The 19036-nt window shown below is 43.2% G+C and overlaps 1 protein-coding gene across 3 annotated transcripts in view; it reads right to left on the minus strand.

Annotated features, from left to right (window-relative positions):
- LOC141133307 (potassium channel subfamily T member 2-like) overlaps positions 1-19036 on the minus strand; it is a 411333-nt gene that overhangs the window by 119748 nt on the left and 272549 nt on the right. For all 3 annotated transcript variants that reach the window (XM_073622598.1, XM_073622596.1, XM_073622597.1), the window contains exon 10: positions 4903-5083. In XM_073622598.1, the coding sequence (XP_073478699.1) occupies positions 4903-5083 (181 nt within the window). The remainder of the gene's footprint in view (positions 1-4902; positions 5084-19036) is intronic.

Below are 19036 nucleotides of genomic sequence, written 5' to 3' on the forward strand. Positions count from 1 at the left end.
AATATGCACTGTTAATGTACTAATGACACTGAAAGGGAAGGGGTTAACACCAGGGGCGATCAAAGGATTAAGTGTGTCCCTAGGGGGTGCTTTCTTACTGTGTTGTGGATTGCTCTGACTGGGAGAACACAGTGATCCGTGTTCCTGCTCCTGCTTAGCAGGAACACAAGATCTCTATGTTCTCCCCTGTCAGAACAGCGATCTGCCTAGTTTACATAGGCAGATCGATGTTCTGCCTCTCTGGAGAACAATCACGGGTGGCCGCTGATTGGCTCCCCCTCTGTCCAATGGGCGCGCACCTCCAGAGGCTACTGCATGAAGCGACGTACAGGTACATTGTTTCACGCAGCCGGGCCGCCGGGCCGCAGTAAATGTGCAAAAGGCGGTCCGGAAGTGGTTAAAGGGGCAGCAACTTCACATATAATTAATTTAAGCTAATCATACACTGCCAAAATGTTTGTTGCTATAACTTTTGCGCAAACCAATCAATATACGCTTATTGGGATTTTCTTTACTAAAAATATGTAGCAGAATACATATCGGCCTAAATTGATGAAGAAATTTTTTTTTTTTTTTTCAATTTTGTTTATTGCATATGTTTTGTAGCAAAAAGTAAAAAATATTGTTTTTTTCTATTTTTCAAAATTGTTGGTCTTTTTATTTGACGCAGAAGTAATCAAATACCATAAAGAAAGCTCTATTTGTGGGAAAAAAGGACATACATTTTATTTGGGTACAGTGTCGCACAACCGGGCAATTGTCAGGAAAAGTGACGCAGTACCGTATCGCAAAAAATGGCCTGGTCAGGAAATCATCCGGAGGTCAAGTGGTTAAAGGAAGTTTATTTAAAAAATGTGTTTATGAGCTTTTAACCCCAATAAAGGACCGCGGGCCTAATGTTTTCCAAAATATATTTGTGTTTGTTGTTTCATTTAGCCAACACCTTTTTGTTTCAGGAGATTTATTATTACTTGTTGAAAAGGGGTGCTTATACAATCCCATGCAACATTCAGAGTAGCATTCTACAATCTAGAACGGGAGTCAGCAACCTGTAGATCGTGATCTACCATCACGGACAGGTGACTGGTAGATCGCTGTCTGGGCTTGCTTACCTGTCATTCCAGAGCATTAAACAGAGTGCAATGCAGAGGGACTACTTGTAAATTTGGAGCTGTAGTAGGGAGGAAGAGTCACATGAGCTGATGCCTCCTCTGTAGTGCCGTTCCTGTCCCATGCGGAGTGATACCAACTACACTCCACTTCTTATCCCGGCTAGCGGTCTCCAGAGTGGTGCCAGCAGCAGGAAAGAAGAGATCTTCAGGTCAGTGTGAAACAATACACTGGGCATAATAGTATAGGGCTGCTTTCACACTGATGTGCTGCGGTTTAAACCCATGATTGCCATGCAATGCATGCGATTGCGACACGGTAGTACGGCAATTAGAGGTTTAACCACTTGCCGACCAGACGCCGTCATTATACTGCGGCAGGTCGGCTGGTTCCTGTGAATTGCCGTAGCTGTACGTCGGCCCTTTAAACAGCTATAGAGGGCGCGTGCACGCCACTAGTGGCACGCACGTGACTGCTGCACGGTGGGGGAGCTGATACGCGTGGCTGGCAGCCGCGATGTCCGCCGGTCACCCGTGATCACTGAGAGACAGAACGGGGATCAGTCAATGTAAACAAACAGATCCCCGTTCTGTCAGAGAAGTAGAGAGTGATCGTCTGTTCCTAGTGATTAGGAACAGCTATCTCTCTCCTCCTCCACTCAGTACACTGCCCCCACAGTTAGAAACACCTCCCAGGGAACACATTTAACCCCTTGATCGCCCCTGGTGTTAACCCCTTCCCTGCCAGTGTCAATTATATACCAATCAGTGCATTTTTATAGCACTGAATTTTGTAGACGCTACAACTTTTGCGCACACCAATCACTATACGCTTATTGCAATTTTTTCTTTTTACCAAAAATATGTAGAAGAATATATATTGGCCTAAACTGAATTTTTTTTTTCAATTTTTTTTTTTTGGGGGGGGGGGGGGTATTTATTATAGCAAAAAGTAAAAAATATTTTTTTTTTTTTTTTTTTTTTCAAAATTGTCAGTCTTTTTTTGTTTATAGCGAAAAAATAAAAACCACAGAGGTGATCAAATACCACCAAAAGAAAGCTCTATTGTGAGAAAAAAAGGACATAAATTTTGTTTGGGTACAGCGTCGCATGACTGCGCAATTGTCAGTTAAAGCAACGCGGTGAAGTAGCGCAAAAAAGGGTCATTAAGGGGGAAATCTTCCGGTCCTTAAGTGGTTAAAGTGGTGGTGTGAGGTAGAGCCGCACGATTAATCGTCAAGAATCCTTAACGCGATCTTGACTAAAGTGTTTCCCGATTCTTTCTATGCAAAGAATTCTCTCTGCTCTTCTGAAGCCACGGCTGTCAAAAGAAAGGAAGAGAAAAACTGGGCAGTTTTAACCAAGAATCAAAGCATTCTTTATCAGTTGAACTTAAGTATAAACATTGTAACAATTTGTCAATGGAATAGACTTCGTGTGTAAGTGAAAAAAGTTTAACCACTTTAAGGGCCCTTTCACACTGGGGCGGGGGCGGCGTCGGCGGTAAAGCGCCGCTATTGTAAGCGGCGCTTTACCGTCGGTATGCGGCCGCTAGCGGGGCAGTTTTACCCACGCTAGCGGCCGAGAAAGGGTTAAAAACCACTGCAAAGCGCCTCTACTGAGGCGCTTTGCCGGCGGTATAGCCGCGCTGTCCCATTGATTTTAATGGGCAGGAGCGGTGAAGGAGCGGTATACACTCCGCTCCTTCACCACTCCGAAGATGCTGCTAGCAGGACTTTTTTCCCGTCCTGCTAGCACACCGCTCCAGTGTGAAAGCCCTCGGGGCTTTCACACTGGAGCCAAAGCAGCGGCACTTTCGGGTCGGTTTGCAGGCGCTATTAGCACAATAAAAAGGGCCCAAACACTAAACCTTTTTCTGACATTTGTTGGTTTCAAGTTAAAATCATTTTTTTTTTTGCTAGAAAATTACTTAAGTGCTGTTCCACCCAAAAAATAAAAAATACATGAAAATTCCTAAAAAAAAAATAAAAAAAAAACATTTGGAAATTTTTTTTTTTAACTCACCTCTGAATGCCTGTTGCTAGGGGGTCCCTCGTAGTCTGCCTCTTTCAGTGCCTGGGCTGGTGACATCACTTCCCCCTCGGCACAGGAAGGACTCGGCTCCCTCCCTCTTGTCAATCACCTGGGACCCATTACAGGTCCCAGGTGACTGAGCGGCCAATCACGGCGTGCGGCGCCTCTCGCGCATGCGCAGTGGGTGCCTGGCTGTGAAGCCACAACCCGACGCCCACAGTTGCAATGCCGGTGCCGCTGAACGGAGGGGGAGGCGAGCGGGGCTTCGATCCCCCGCATCGCTGAACCCTGGGACAGGTAAGTGTCCAATTAAAAGTCAGCAGCTGCAGTATTTGTAGCTGCTGACTTTTATTTATTTTTTTTTTTTTTAATGGGCCCTCCTCTTTAGAACCCCCAAACATTATATATATATATTTTTTAGTAGACAGCCTAGAGAATAAAATGGTGGTTGTTGCAATATTTTATATCACACTGTATTTGCGCAGCGGTCTTTCAAATGCAATTTTTTGGGAAACAATTACTTTAATGAATTAAAAAAAAAAAACTAACCAGTATAGTTAGCCCATTTTTATTTTTTTTTGTATAATGAGAAAGATTTTACGTTGCGTGAATTGTGAGAGAATCGTGATCTTTTTATTCTAAGCAAAAAAATTGTGATGCTCATTTTGGCCAGAATCATGCAGCTCTAGTGTGAGGAGGCGACTCTGTGCCCGGTGATCTTTGACTTCTTCCATGTTGTTCAAGTAGATCTCCACCTCTTTAAGCTTGCATACCCCTGATGTAGAACTTTACTGCCCCTCTTCCGTGCACAAACAAGGAGGAATAATAGAGCTCTGTGTACTGCAAAAGCTACTTTTTTTTAATCTACATGTAGCTCAAAGATAGCATCACAGATAGATGAGGCAATTTCAGAAAGATTCAATGAATATAGAAGGAATATTCAAAGCTTATGAACAACATTGCAGCATTCTAGATACAAAAGAGATCACTGACAACAGATAAAAACACTAATTGCCAAAATATGGGACTTTAGTTTCTGGCATGCACAAACACACATACATTCTTCCAAACGTTTCTGAGCTTATTTATACTGTGTTTCCCCGAAAGTAAGACCTACCCTGAAAATAAGACCTACCCTGATTTTCCAAGAGGGCTGCAATATAAGCCCTACCCCAAAAATAAGCCCTAGTTTAAAGTGGTTGTAAACTGCTAGAATCCTCTCTATTACAGTATTATATGTAAAAGGTGTGTGTTTCTGTAATATAATTGAGTAAAATACCTTCTTATATTCCACTGTAATAGCGAGGATTCTAGCAGTTTACAAGCACTTTTACTCTGTTCACACTGGGGATTAAATGGCAAGCCCTACCCCGAAAATAAGCCCTACTGTGTTTTTGGTTGCCAAAATTAATATAAGACCCAGGCTTATTTTGGGGGGAAACACGGTATTATTTCCTTCTGTGCTGGACTACATAACCCCCTGCCCTCTCTTTTTTTTCCAGAAAACCAATACTGAGACTTTGTTTCCCAGAAGCCTACCCACACACTGTGCATAGCGAATAGGCTTTTGGGAGTTGTAGTTCTGGGGTTGTGCCAATGTCACTAGGAACTAACCTAGCAAGTTTTGAGCTCTCCGGAATTCTGGCATGATCAACGGGTCTTTTTTCTGTATTTTTGGCATATCTAAAGGGATAATACATGAGGAAATGTGCATGTACAGTATTTATTTTTATTTTTTAGCCCAGGCAGCTGAATTTACCTGGATAGGTAGCACAATAAGGGCAACACAGATCATGATGACCACTAGAAGCTGTGATGGCCAGATCTTTGGGGTTACATCACCAAAGCCCACGGTGGAGAAGGTGACAATGCAGAAGTATAAGGAGTCAAAGAGAGTGAGATTATTGCCTGCTCTCTCCAGGTGCTGAATGCCGCAGATACTAAGGAGAGAAGATGAGAGAGATTGTAAAAACATTGAAGAAACAAAGAGATCTAACAGACAAGAAAACACGAGTAAGGTTAGAGAAAGCGTCTCAATTGTTTCAATCTGCAGCTTTCATTACAAGAATCCCTGGTGATCCTGCTATAAATGTCTTTGTTCAGGCACTTGTGGGGAGGTACAGGGTGGTGTGGCGGCAGTAAACACTGTGCAGTTGCAAAGAACAGGATTTATATTGATGTAAAAGTTAATCAATAATGCTCCCCCTATTGCCTTATATAGTGCAACTCATGTAAATACTTCTTAAAAATAGGCGGATTAATTTCAACATATATAAACTCTCTGAAGTGCAAAAATAAATTTCATGAAAAATAATATATACATAAAGTGCAATATGTCCATAAACTAATTTATTATAATAAAGTGCAAAACGTGCATAAGTCTGCTCCAAGGAGCCAATTGAAAATCCAAATAAATTTAATCTCATCCAAGTGTTGATTTACCGTGATGTAAATGAAACAAATCCATAAAGTGCATGTGTCTATCCTCCACCTGTGAGGTCTAAACACTCACCTCACATTATGAACCCTGTTTCACCTAAGATCAAGTGTAGGATCTGTTCTTTTCAGTGATCTAGTGGAGGTTCTGTGCTGTCATTCTGGCCTGACCAAGGTCAGAATGTATGGCTATGAATCACTAGAGTGATGGGGGCTTGGAAGGTTAGTACCGGCTGGAACAGAAACCAGGGCACCCACAGGCAGTTGGGGCACAAGAGTCATTCCCCCTGGGAAAGCTGGGAGAGCCCATTACCTATGGTTTGAACATTCTACCTTGTCTGGCCATGGGCTGGAAAGACAGAAGATCCGCGGTGTCTATTTCCCCTCGGAGTGGTCCCCCTAGGGGTGCTCTTAGTAACACTTGGGTGTGGGACCCCATGGTATGAACAGAACACATGGTTACAGCACCAAATTTGTTTTCCCTCTGCACATTGCCTTTCAAGTCCGTGGGCAATTTTATGGTCTACCAGGCCTCAGGGCCTAGCCAGTGCACATTTTGCACAGCCACTTTTTAATTTTTAATTTATTTTCTCCCACTGTTTGTCACTTTTCACTTTTGTGTGTGTTTTCTCACGGATGAAGGGTGTGAGCCCTTGGGCTTGCCCTGACGTGTAGGGGAAGAATGTGTGGCCCTCAGGTTCCTTCCTCCCCTGCCTCTGGGGGGTCTCTCTTTGGGAGAGCTCCCCTGACCTAGAAGAATGGGATCTGCCAGGCCTTCTGGCTAAGCAGATCGTGTAAACCTATGTCTCCGTCAGGAGCCTTGCACCCCGGGGGTCAGGGAGAGGTCCCACTTCTACAGGGGGTGGACTAAAGCACACCCTTAAGTGCACTTTTTAGTTGTGTTTCACATGCATGTTTTTTGTTCACTTACGTTTTTTTCGTTCAAGGTTTTGCACCACCGCGGACTTAAAAAAAGTGGGTCATAATCGGCTGTTCCCCTCTGGGGATAATGTTAGGTCTATGCAGCAATCTGTCTCTCCGTATCTTCAATATTCACTTGTCAGCTCTTACAGTCACAGGAACAGATACCATATGGCAATTTCAAATGAAAAACAAAACAAAACATCTAGTGCTCTTGGTTTAAATTTGAATCCAAAAATAAATAGAAAAAGTGGTACACTTACATAAATAAGCACTTAAGCAGTGCTAGCTGATACAGACATATCAGTTAAAACCTTTGAGATGGCTGCAGGATGACATTTAATCAAAAGGCTCGGCCCCCCATATGCATTACGTCCCTGGGCATGGACTTCCTCAGTAGGGGTGAAACCCTGACTCATTTCCGCTCTATAAATACACAACTACAGCTGATGACCAGACAACCAATCCCCTCTATAGGGCAGGTTTTCAGTGCCACAGCTAACTCATTAGCTCACAAAAAAAAAAACACGGAACTGCTAATAGGTGTCTCCCTGAGCATAATATCTAACAGCTTCTCCTGGGGGACATCCTGACCAAGGGTACCGGTCAAACAAAGTATATTAAAGGGCTTACAAACCCTATCCTCCACCTTAACCGTCAGAGGAAAGCGTTTAATCTACTATATCACCTCGCAGCCACCTTTTCAAGAAATTCCATACTTTATTAACATAAAACCTTAAAGAAGCAGTACAGCTAAAGCTTGTTTGGATGTACTTCTCTTATGGATCACAGGAGTTCAGTTCCTTTTTGCACTCCTGTGACCTGTTTTCAGCAGAGAGTACACACTCTGAAGTACGCACTCTGCTAACATCACAGAGTTGGTCCAGACTTGGGCGTCATCACAACCATAGGGTCAGGATCCACCCAGATCCCTGGACCGGCACCTTGCTCAGCCTCTCAGCGAGCTGCTGATAGCCTGAGCCGGCCACTCCCGCCCTCTCCACAGCCCAGCGCTCCAATGAGCAAGGAGGGGGCAGAGCAGAGAGCTGTGACTGACAGGCAGCAGCTCTCAGCTCACGGAGCTGTGAGAACTGAGCGATCGGCGGTGCTCAATTGCTCAGTTCTCAGTGTTAGAGACGCCGGGGGACAGATGCAACATTGGAGTGATGCTGCATCCACCTAGGTAAGTGTGATTCTAAAAAAACAAACAAAAAACAAAAACAAAACCCATACATCTCTTTTAAAGTTTTCCAGAAGAAATTTGTGCATATATACAATTTATTAGAAGTTAATCATACCCCAATTCCACTAAAATTATTTATCTACAAAACAACAAAAAAATACAATATAGACATTAAAAAAATAATTATATATATATATATATATATATATATATATATATATACATACTGTATAAATATATAAAAATAAATCTGTAAATGAAAATAAGAAACAAGAATATGTATAGAATAAACATAAAAATAAAAGATTATAATACATTTGCATAACCTATACTCAAAAAGTATAGGTTTAATTTAAACAGAGCACTAGATCTTTTGTTTGATCCTCATTTGGAATCACCATATGCTATCTGTTCCTGTAACTGTGAGAGCTGACAGGTGAAAATTGGAGATACAGAGAGGTAGATCGCTACATAGACCTAACAATAGACCTAACATTACCCCCATAGGGGAACAGCTAATTATGACCTGCTGTTGAAACAGGGGTCATAATGCGAGGTGAGAGTTTAGAATAATATATATAAAATAATATACCGTATATACTCGAGTATAAGCCGAGTTTTTCAGCACTTTTTTTGTGCTGAAAATGCCCCCCTCGGCTTAGCCCTCATTCACACGAGGCGGACTCCGTTTCCACGGAGCCCGCCTCGGTCTGCCGGCTCAGCGGGAGATCAGTCTGTTGATCTCCGCTGAGCCGGCAGATGACAGGTCCCTCTCTGCTCACTGAGCGGGGAGGGGCTTGTCAGGCTCCGCTGCTGCCTATGGAGGGATCGGATGAAAACGGACAGCATGTCCGCTTTCGTCAGATCTCACCCGATCCGCCAGCGACGGATCTGGAAGTAGGGCCATCCGTCTGCTTTCTGCGGATCGGACCGGGTCGGATGCCAGCGGACATGTCTCCGCTGACATCCGTCGCTCTATAGGCTAACATGGAGCGCCTGTTTAGGTCCACCGTCAAAACTGACAGGCGGACCTGAACGGTCCGATCGTGTGAAAGGGGCCTTATACTCGAGTCAAGCACTTTTCTGCAGCAGAGAATGACATTTTCCGAACTGACTTTGGGGCCCCGTATCTTGGGGCCACTTGGTGCTAGGAACCCCAAATTTGGTGTGCAGACCCAGTGGAACTAGCACTACAACATATCTAACAAAGCTGGGGTTCCTAGCACCAAGTGGCCCCGAGATACGGGGGCCCCAAATTCGGTTCGGAAAATGGCATTCTCTGCCGCAGAAAAGTGCTTGACATTTTCCGAACCGACTTTGGGGCCCCGTATCTGGGGGCCACTTGGTGCTAGGAACCCCAGCTGGATATGTTGTAATGCTAGAGATACGGGGCCCCAAAGTCGGTCAACTATGTCCATCTGCAGCAATGTCATTTTGGGACCCTTTGGGTCCAGAGACCCCAAATTTTGGCTGCAGCTAGGGGGCATCTAGGAACCCTTAACTACCGAGTTTGAAGCTCGGGGGTCCTATGGCTGCAAATGGGCACAGTGAGGTGGCAAATGGGTATTGTTGACCCTCTTTTCCACTTACAGTAGCTGCGCATTTCTCACCCTAGGCTTATACTCGAGTCAATAAGTTTTCCCAGTTTTTTGTGGTAAAATTAGGTGCCTTGGCTTATATTCAGGTCGGCTTATACTCGAGTATATAAGGTATTTAGCATTCCAGAACACAACAATTATGCAGTGCCTATATGGGATGGTTGCTGGGGGCTTGTAACCTTAAAGCGGTGTTCTTTTTTTTTTAAAGTCAGCAGCTACAAACTGTAGCTGCTGACTTTTAATAAGGACACTTACCTGTCCAGGGAGCCCGTGATGTCGATCCCCAACCCCCCCCCCCCGAGGCCGATCCGTTCATCGGATAGGGTGCAGGCTCCGCCATTCTAACTAAGGGAAACCGGCAGTGGAGCCTTGCGGCCCATTTCCTACTCCGCTTGCGCAAGTCGCACAATGCTTTGTGAATGGCCAGCTGTCTTCTGGGACACACACAGGTCCCAGAAGATAGCGGGGGGGGGGGCTCGCTGCACAAAAAGGATATGATGTCTTGCGCCGTGGATCGGATTGATTGGAAGTACACAATGTACTTCATAAAAAGGTATGTTAGAAGAAAAAAAAAAATATTTTAATATCCAAAAACGAGGGGTGGAGAGGTGGTCTTTCGTTTAAGACCACCTCTCAAAAGTGGGTGTAAATCTGCTTTAAGCAAGATTCATCATGGCCATGCAACAGAACCCATATAAGTGGATGGTATTTTAGCTTCTCTAACTTCACCAGTGTGCAGGATGTACCTGATCGGTATTTGAACAGCGGAGCTGGGGTGCTTTTCACCCGGTCCAGAAACAATAACTATCCCTATAGGGCATGAGTCTTTCCCTGTACTACACCTAACTGTCCCTGACCTACCTACTCACTTACCAGGTCCAAATTTCCATCTTTGTAGTCTATAGGCACCAAAAGGCACAACGCCTTTGACACCTGTAGAAACTCCCATTTTCTGGCATCATCTCTTTTAAGCAGAGCCTTTTCCTACTCTACTGGTCCTGACTTTTTATAAACTAGCCTAAGAGCCTGTAGAATTTTGTTGGAAAATTGTTGTTTTCAGAATGTTTCTTGGATTATCTAAGAGTTAAAGGGGATAATTTGACAATCAGTTTTGACCAGAAAGAGCAAAAAAATTAAGTATTAAGTATGGAAAAATCTGTCAAATCAAATGGAAATGATCAAATTTCTAATAGTCAAATTCACGCCCGAGAAATATCGTAACTAGTCTTATGTGCATTCACTTGTTAAAGGTTATCCGGAAGTAGTAGTTGTATATGCGTTCTACAAAAATCGAGACACTGATATGGTACTTGAATGAAAAATCATTAAAAGCTAGTCAAGTCCATGAGGACACCATGAAATGGTCGGACAAGCGATTTTTATACTTTCTTATCTGAACATTCCAATGAAATTCTACAGGTGTATGGCCAGCATTGGACTAAAGTGACAATGTGTAAATAAGCATTTATGAGATGACTAATTCTATTGGTGATGGGAAAAAAATGGCCGAAAACTATACAGGAAAAAGCCTTCTGATGCTTCTGTCACCTACTATGCCTAATGATAACTCTGGTCCTGCAAACGACACCAATGTAATCACTATGGGGGTTATTTACGAAAGGCAAATCCACTTTGCACTTGGAAGTTCAGTCGCTGTAGATCTAAGGGGGACATGCAAAGAAAATAAAAAACAGCTTGCACATGATTGGATGATAAAATCAGCAGAGCTTTCCCTCATTTCAGATCTTACCCTCAGATCTAAAGCGACTGCACTTACAAGTGGAATTGTAGTGCAAAGTGGATTTGCCCTTTGTAAATAACCCCCTATGTTTTAAATGAACAGATCATGGCTGCTAGCAAAGCAATTAAACACTTCCCACCCAAGGATGTCATATGACGTTGAGGACTTTGAGTGGGGATATCTGAATGATGCCTGCAGCTGCAGGCATTATTCAGATATCTTCTTTTTCTGCCAGCAATTTTCTGTCATGTAAAAACAATCATAGCGGCTGTTCAGCTGCATGATTGTTTTTACAGGCGGTGGGAGGGGACAGTCCCCCCCTTTAGCAGCCCTCCGGTGTTTCTACCAGCTCACCCATGCGATCGGCGAGCCAGAGAATGAATTGATGGTCCCCAGTCATCTCTATGACCTTTGGAGGCCAGGCGCGACGATATCACATCATGTCCAGCCTCAGCAAATGTAAACACTGCTGTTTCTTCGGCTGGGAAGCCGAGATTTTTTTTTTTGTTTGTTTTGTTTTTTATCTCAGGCTATCCAGCCTAGAGGCGAGATCTAGGGACTTATAGACCCCAGATCTCGCTGTAACGAGGACCTGTCATGCCCTATTCCTATTACAAGGGATGTTTACATTCCTTGTAATAAGGATAAAACTGATCAAAAAAAAAAAGAAAATGTAAAGGGAAAGTGTCAAAATACAAAAATAAAAGTAAAATAAACAATAAAAAATAGTAAAGAACCCCGGTCCTTGTGTGCTCGCACGCAGAGGCGAACGCATACATACGATGCCCTTGCATATGTAAATGGCATTCAAACCACACACATGAGAGCAATAATTCTAAGCCAAGACCTCCTCTGTAGTTTTAAATGAGTAACCTGTAGAAATTTTAAAACTGTCGCCTATGAAGATTTTGAAGTACCAAAGTTTGGTGCCATTCCACGAGTGTGCGCAATCTATTCATATCTATTTATTCGACGTAACATCATCTTTCACATTATGCAAAAAAATCAGGCTAACTTTTGTGTTTTTTTTTTTTTTTTAATTCATGAAACTGTTTTTTTTCCCCAAAAAAAAGCGTTTGAAAAATTGCTGCGCAAATACTGTGTGACATAAAAAGTTGCAAGGGTCACCATTTTATTCCCTAGGGTCTCTGCTAAAAAAAACAGATATAATGTTTGGAGGTTCTAAGTAATTTTCTAGCAAAAAAAATTATGATTTTTACATGTAGGCGAGGAGTGCCAGAATTGTCTGTTGGTGGCAAGTGGTTAAAAACTGTTTTTAGATAGATTTCCACCAACAACCAATAGATGGTGCTTAAAACTTTGACTAAGGGCTCCCACGTATTTTATTTTATTTGTTTGCAGTGTTATACAGAGTCAACATATTTCTCAGTATCTTCCAGAGAGTATTTACATTCTTCGTATCAGTTTCTGCCCCAGTGGAGCTCATAATCTGACATCCCCAGCACAATAATACAGATGCATGTTGAGTAGGTGGGCAGCTCAAGCACAGCAGTCTGTTTGCCTGTATCCTAAGGGTAGAGCGAGAGAAAATCCCCACCATCATTATATTGCCACAAACCAGCACAGTAATAAACAATGTGCTGCACTGGCGAGTGACTTTTACAGCTCCAGAAAAACTCATGTCAATGGATCACAATTGATGTATTGAAGACTATAATAAATGTTATGTAATTCTCCCTATACCTCCTAACACATTGCTTAACTGCATATCATGGCTTGAAGTAAACCTGTCACAAATAACATATCATGAAAAATACATAATCAGAGATTGCCCGGAGTGAAAACCACCACATGTCAAAATGATCAATAGCTCCAGAGATAAAAGACAGCTGAAGTTATAGGCAAATCTCAGCATTTTCCATAAAAGTCTTACATATTTCTTCGGTGTAGGGTTCCTTTGATATGACAGCAGCATATTGTCACTTATCGCACACCTGCTAAAGTGCTGACACTATAGCAAACTACAAAGTCAGGTTAACTCAAAGTGACCCTGTTGTTATAAGCATGGCTTCCAACAGTCCCTCATTTGGAGGAACTATCGTTCTTTCGAGGCCAGATCCCTCTGTCCCTCGTGTCTCCTTGGTTGTCTCTCATTTTGGTCTGATTTGTACATCTCTATCCACTTGCCGACCGCTATATATATATATATATATATATATATATATATATATACAGTATATACATTGCGGCTTGCAAGTAGTTTACCGGGGTTATGGTTGAAGCTATCAGCCATAACCCCAGTATTTTTTTTTCAGCTGGCGATTGGCTTTTTCATGAAATCGGTTCGAGTGGCTAATTAGCTTGCCAGTGTTTCCAAAGAAATGATTCAACGTTTTGCACGGCTGGCCATAGAAGTTACCAGAGACCAGATTGTCTCTGATCACCTCTATGGTCTTGGAGGACCAGAGCAACATCATGACATCACCTCAGGTCTAGGGTGGAAGTAAACAATTTTTTTTTTTTGTAAAGCAAAAGATCAATTTTTTTTTTTTTTTTTTTTGTGATCTTTTGCTTTTAAAGGTATTTTGACCCCAGATCTCTCTGTAAAGAGGACCTGTCGTCCTTATTTCTATTACAACGGATGTTTATACTCCTTGCAATAGGAATAAAAGTGATAAAAAAATAAAATAAAAGGAACAGTGTAAAAAAATAAATAAAAAAATAAATAAATAAGAAAAAAAAAAAAGTAAAGCGCTCCCATTCCTCCCTGCTTGTGCACAGAAGTGAACGCATACGTAAGTCGCCCACACATATGTAAACGGTGTTCGCACCACACATGTGAGGTATCGCCACAAACATTAGCGCAAGAACAATAATTCTAGCACTACACATCCTCTGTAACTCTAAACAGGTAACCTGTAAAACAATGTAAAGCATTGCCTATGGAGATTTATAAGCATCATAGTTTGTCGCCATTCCACAAGCGTGCGCAAATTTTAAAGCATGACATGTTGGGTATCTATTTACTCAGTGTATCATCTTTTAAATTTTACTACAAAATTGGGTTATGTTTTTTTTTTGCATTAAAATTTATTTTAAGTGTATTTTTTTCCAGAAAAATTGCGTTTGAAAAAACGCTGCGCAAATACCGTGTGACATAAAATATTGCAACAATCGTCATTTTATTCTCTATTCTTTAGGGTCTCTGCTAAAATAAAAACAATATATAATGTTTGGGGGTTCTAACTAATTTTCTAGCAAAAAAATACCGATTTAAACTTGTAAACAAAAAGTGCCAGAAAAGGCTTAGTTGGCAAGGGGCTATACAAAATGTATAATTTTCTACCAAAAGGTGTTCTGCTGCACTAAACTTTTTTTCCATCTTACTTATTACTACATTTGTTATTTTTAAAAGCTAATATAAAGGAAAAATAGAGGTCAAAAAGCACTTGCATGGTTTAGCCAATTATTTTCTGCATAATAGATCTCCATGGTCCTTATAAAGGACTGTGTGTGTAGAACCCTCCTAGAAAAGTTGCTAGGTCATTTTGGTTCCTCTGTAATCATTGCCAAAAATGCAAAAGGGTTCCCCTAAGTGGACTTTTGAGGCACTCAAAATAGTAAAGCAGTATACAAAAATATCTATAAAAATTACCGTATTTATCGGCGTATAACACGCACTTTTTTCCCCTTAAAATCAGGGGGAAATCGCGGGTGCGTGTTATACGCCTATCCCCTGCGATCCTGAGCTGACAGATGTTCAAAATCTCCGACCGCGATTTGAAAATGCCGCCGCCCGCGCCGAAATACACAGAGCCGGTCCTCGGCTCTTCTCGGCCACTTTCGGCTTCGCTCGAGCGCCGCCCGAACCTAGCCGAGTGTACTCGGCTAGGTTCGGATAGCTCCGCTCACAGTCACGCCCATCCCGGGCGGGACTACGAGTGGAGCCAAAAGTGAACGAGAGCCGCCGAGAAATACACACGGCTCTGTGTATTTCGGCGCCGGCGGCGCCATTTTCAAATCGCGGTCGGCAATTTTGAAGCTCAGGATCGCAGGGGATCAAACTGCGAGCTGCAAGGCTGCACTGGGGCAAGGCTGCACTGGGATAAGGCTGCAATAGACACTGGGGAAGGCTGCACTGACAAGGCTGCACTGACATGGCTGCACTGATGGGCATTTAAATGTAAGTTTTTTTCCCTTCAACTTCCCTCCTAGAAGTTTTTTTTTCCTTAAAATTCCCTCCTAAATTGGGGTGCGTGTTATACGCCGGTGCGTGTTATACGCAGATAAATACGGTACATACATTTTATTGAAAAACTTTAAAAACAAATGTAGCAAGACATTGATTGTTCATACAACATATGTATAGTGTTATAAAGAAGTGAATAATGAATTCTCTTTACACCCAACGCGTTTCGATATTTGTGTCAAATTCTTCTTCAGGGATGTGGAGATTTGAGAGAACTTTATCTAAAATGAAGTTAAATGTACAGAAAATCAGTTTAAGGAAGACCCAAGGCACAAAGTTCAAAGGCAATTGTTAGATTTAGGCTTTGCATTTTATCACTTACATATGGTTGATTCGTAAAGATGTTTAAACAATGGTTCGTTGGTTACCATAAGAACTTGCAATTGGAATGGCATCAAGTTTTAGGACGGGTAATGGATCGATCATAAGGTTGAAAAATGTATTTACAGATAGTTTGTACAGGAAAATTTCTAGTAAAGGATGGGGGAGGGGGAGAGGTCCCTCATGCAGTCCACCGAAGGCGGTCAGGCCAAGGGAATATACTGAGGCAAAGGAGGAATCCCTGGGAGTAAAGAGAAATATGGAAATGACAGTAGTAAATAATGCGAGTAAGGATAAGAAAAATAATTCAAAATGGTATATCTGTTTATTTATTTGTACCTAAAAAATGTACTAGGTGTGGTGGTCCAAGGGGGAGGTCTGGATCACATATATCAGCTGTGAGCTATTATTGCTCCAGCTGACTGGGATTAAACACTCCTTAACCAGTTGCTGACCGCCGCACGATGATGTAAGTCGGCAGAGCGGCACGGGCAGGCAAAAGGACTTACAGGTACGTCCTTGCCTGCCCGCGGGTGGGGGGTCCGATCGGACCCCCCCCGGTGCCTGCGGCGGTCGGCAAATCCTCCCCGGCGATCGGTGGTGAGGGGGAGGCTATCCATTCGTGGCCCCCCCCTCGTGATCGCTCCTGGCCAATCAAATAATTTCCCTGCCTCTGTATTGTACACTGAGGCAGAGGAAATTATGTCATCTCTCCTCGGCTCGGCATTTTCCGTTCCAGCGCCGAGGAGAGAAGACTGTAATGTGAGTGCACAACACACACACACACAGTAGAACATGCCAGGCATACATTACACCCCCGATCCCCCCCCCCGATTACCCCCCGATCCCCCCCGATCAGCCCCCCCCCCCCCCCCCCCCATCACACTGACACCAAGCAGTTTTTTTTTTTTTTTTCTGATTACTGCATGGTGTCAGTTTGTGACAGTTAGTGTGGTAGGGCAGTTATTGTTAGCCCCCTTTAGGTCTAGGGTACCCCCCTAACCCCCCCAATAAAGTTTTAACCCCTTGATCACCCCCCGTCGCCAGTGTCGCTAAGCGATCATTTTTCTGATCGCTGTATTAGTGTCGCTGGTGACGCTAGTTAGGGAGGTAAATATTTAGGTTCGCCGTCAGCTTTTTATAGCGTATGGGACACCCATATACTATCTAATAAATTTTTTAACCCCTTGATTGCCCCCTAGTTAACCCTTTCACCACTGATCACCGTATAACTGTTACGGGTGACGCTGGTTAGATCGTTTATTTTTTATAGTGTCAGGGCACCCGCCGTTTATTACCGAATAAAGGTTTAGCCCCCTGATCGCCCGGCGGTGATATGCGTTGCCCCAGGAAGCGTCAGATTAGCGCCAGTACCGCTAACACCCACGCACGCAGCATACACCTCCCTTAGTGGTATAGTATCTGATCGGATCAATATCTGATCCGATCAGATCTATACTAGCGTCCCCAGCAGTTTAGGGTTCCCAAAAACGCATTGTTAGCGGGATCAGCCCAGATACCTGCTAGCACCTGTGTTTTGCCCCTCCGCCCAGCCCAGCCCACCCAAGTGCAGTATCGATCGATCACTGTCACTTACAAAACACTAAATGCATAACTGCAGCGTACACAGAGTCAGGCCTGATCCCTGCGATCGCTAACAGTTTTTTTGGTAGCGTTTTGGTGAACTGGCAAGCACCAGCCCCAGGCAGCGTCAGGTTAGCGCCAGTACCGCTAACACACACACACGCAGCATACGCCTCCCTTAGTGGTATAGTATCTGAACAGATCAATATCTGATCCGATCAGATCTATACTAGGGTCCCCAGCAGTTTAGGGTTCCCAAAAACGCAGTGTTAGCGGGATCAGCTCAGATACCTGCTAGCACCTGCGTTTTGCCCCTCCGCCCGGCCCGGCCCAGCCCACCCAAGTGCAGTATCGATCGATCACTGTCACTTACAAAACACTAAACACATAACTGCAGCATTTGCAGAGTCAGGCCTGATCCCTGCGATCGCTAACAGTTTTTTAGGTAGCATTTTGGTGAACTGGCAAGCACCAGCGGCCTAGTACACCCCGGTCGTAGTCAAACCAGCACTGCAGTAACACTTGGTGACATGGCGAGTCCCATAAGTGCAGTTCAAGCTGGTGAGGTGGCAAGCACAAGTAGTTTCCCGCTGCCACCAAGAAGACAAACATAGGCCCGTCATGCCCATAATGCCCTTCCTGCTGCATTCGCCAATTCTAATTGGGAACCCACCACTTCTGCAGCGCCCGTACTTCCCCCATTCATATCCCCAACCAAATGCAGTCGGCTGCATGAGAGGCATTTTCTTTATGTCCTCCCGAGTACCCCTACCCAACTAACCCCCCTAAAAAAGATGTTGTGTCTGCAGCAAGCGTGGATATAGGCGTGACACCCGCTATTATTGTCCCTCCTGTCCTGACAATCCTGGTCTTTGCATTGGTGAATGTTTTGAACACTACCATGCACTAGTTGAGTATTAGCGTAGGGTACAGCATTGCACAGACTAGGCACACTTTCACAGGGTCTCCCAAGATGCCATCGCATTTTGAGAAACACGAACCTGGAACCGGTTACAGTTATAAAAGTTAGTTACAAAAAAAAGTGTAAAAAAAAAAAAAATATATAAAATAAAAAAAAAATAGTTGTCGTTTTATTGTTCTCTCTCTCTCTATTCTCTCTCTATTGTTCTGCTCTTTTTTACTTTATTCTATTCTGCAATGTTTTATTGTTATTATGTTTTATCATGTTTGCTTTTCAGGTATGCAATTTTTTATACTTTACAGTTTACTGTGTTTTATTGTTAACCATTTTTATGTCTTCAGGTACGCCATTCACGACTTTGAGTGGTAATACCAGAATGATGCCTGCAGGTTTAGGTATCATCTTGGTATCATTCTTTTCAGCCAGCGGTCGGCTTTCATGTAAAAGCAATCCTAGCGGCTAATTAGCCTCTAGACTGCTTTTACAAGCAGTGGGAGGGAATGCCCCCCCCCCACCGTCTTCCATGTTTTTCTCTGGCTCTCCTGTCTCAACAGGGAACCTGAGAATGCAGCCGGTGATTCAGCCAGCTGGCTATAGAGCTGATCAGAGACCAGAGTGGCTCCAAACATCTCTATGGCCTAAGAAACTGGAAGCTACGAGCATTTCATGACTTAGATTTCGCCGGATGTAAACAGCGCCATTGGGAAATTGGGAAAGCATTTAATCACACCGATCTTGGTGTGGTCAGATGCTTTGAGGGCAGAGGAGAGATCTAAGGTCTAATAGACCCCAATTATTTCAAAAAAGAGTACCTGTCACTACCTATTGCTATCATAGGGGATATTTACATTCCCTGAGATAGCAATAAAAATGATTTAACAAAAAAAAAATGAAAGGAACAGTTTAAAAATAAGATAAAAAAGCAAAAAAATAATAAAAAAAAAAAAAAAAAAAAAAAGCACCCCTGTCCCCCCCTG

This window comes from Aquarana catesbeiana, linkage group LG03, assembly GCF_042186555.1.
Source record: "Aquarana catesbeiana isolate 2022-GZ linkage group LG03, ASM4218655v1, whole genome shotgun sequence".
NCBI lineage: Eukaryota > Metazoa > Chordata > Amphibia > Anura > Ranidae > Aquarana > Aquarana catesbeiana.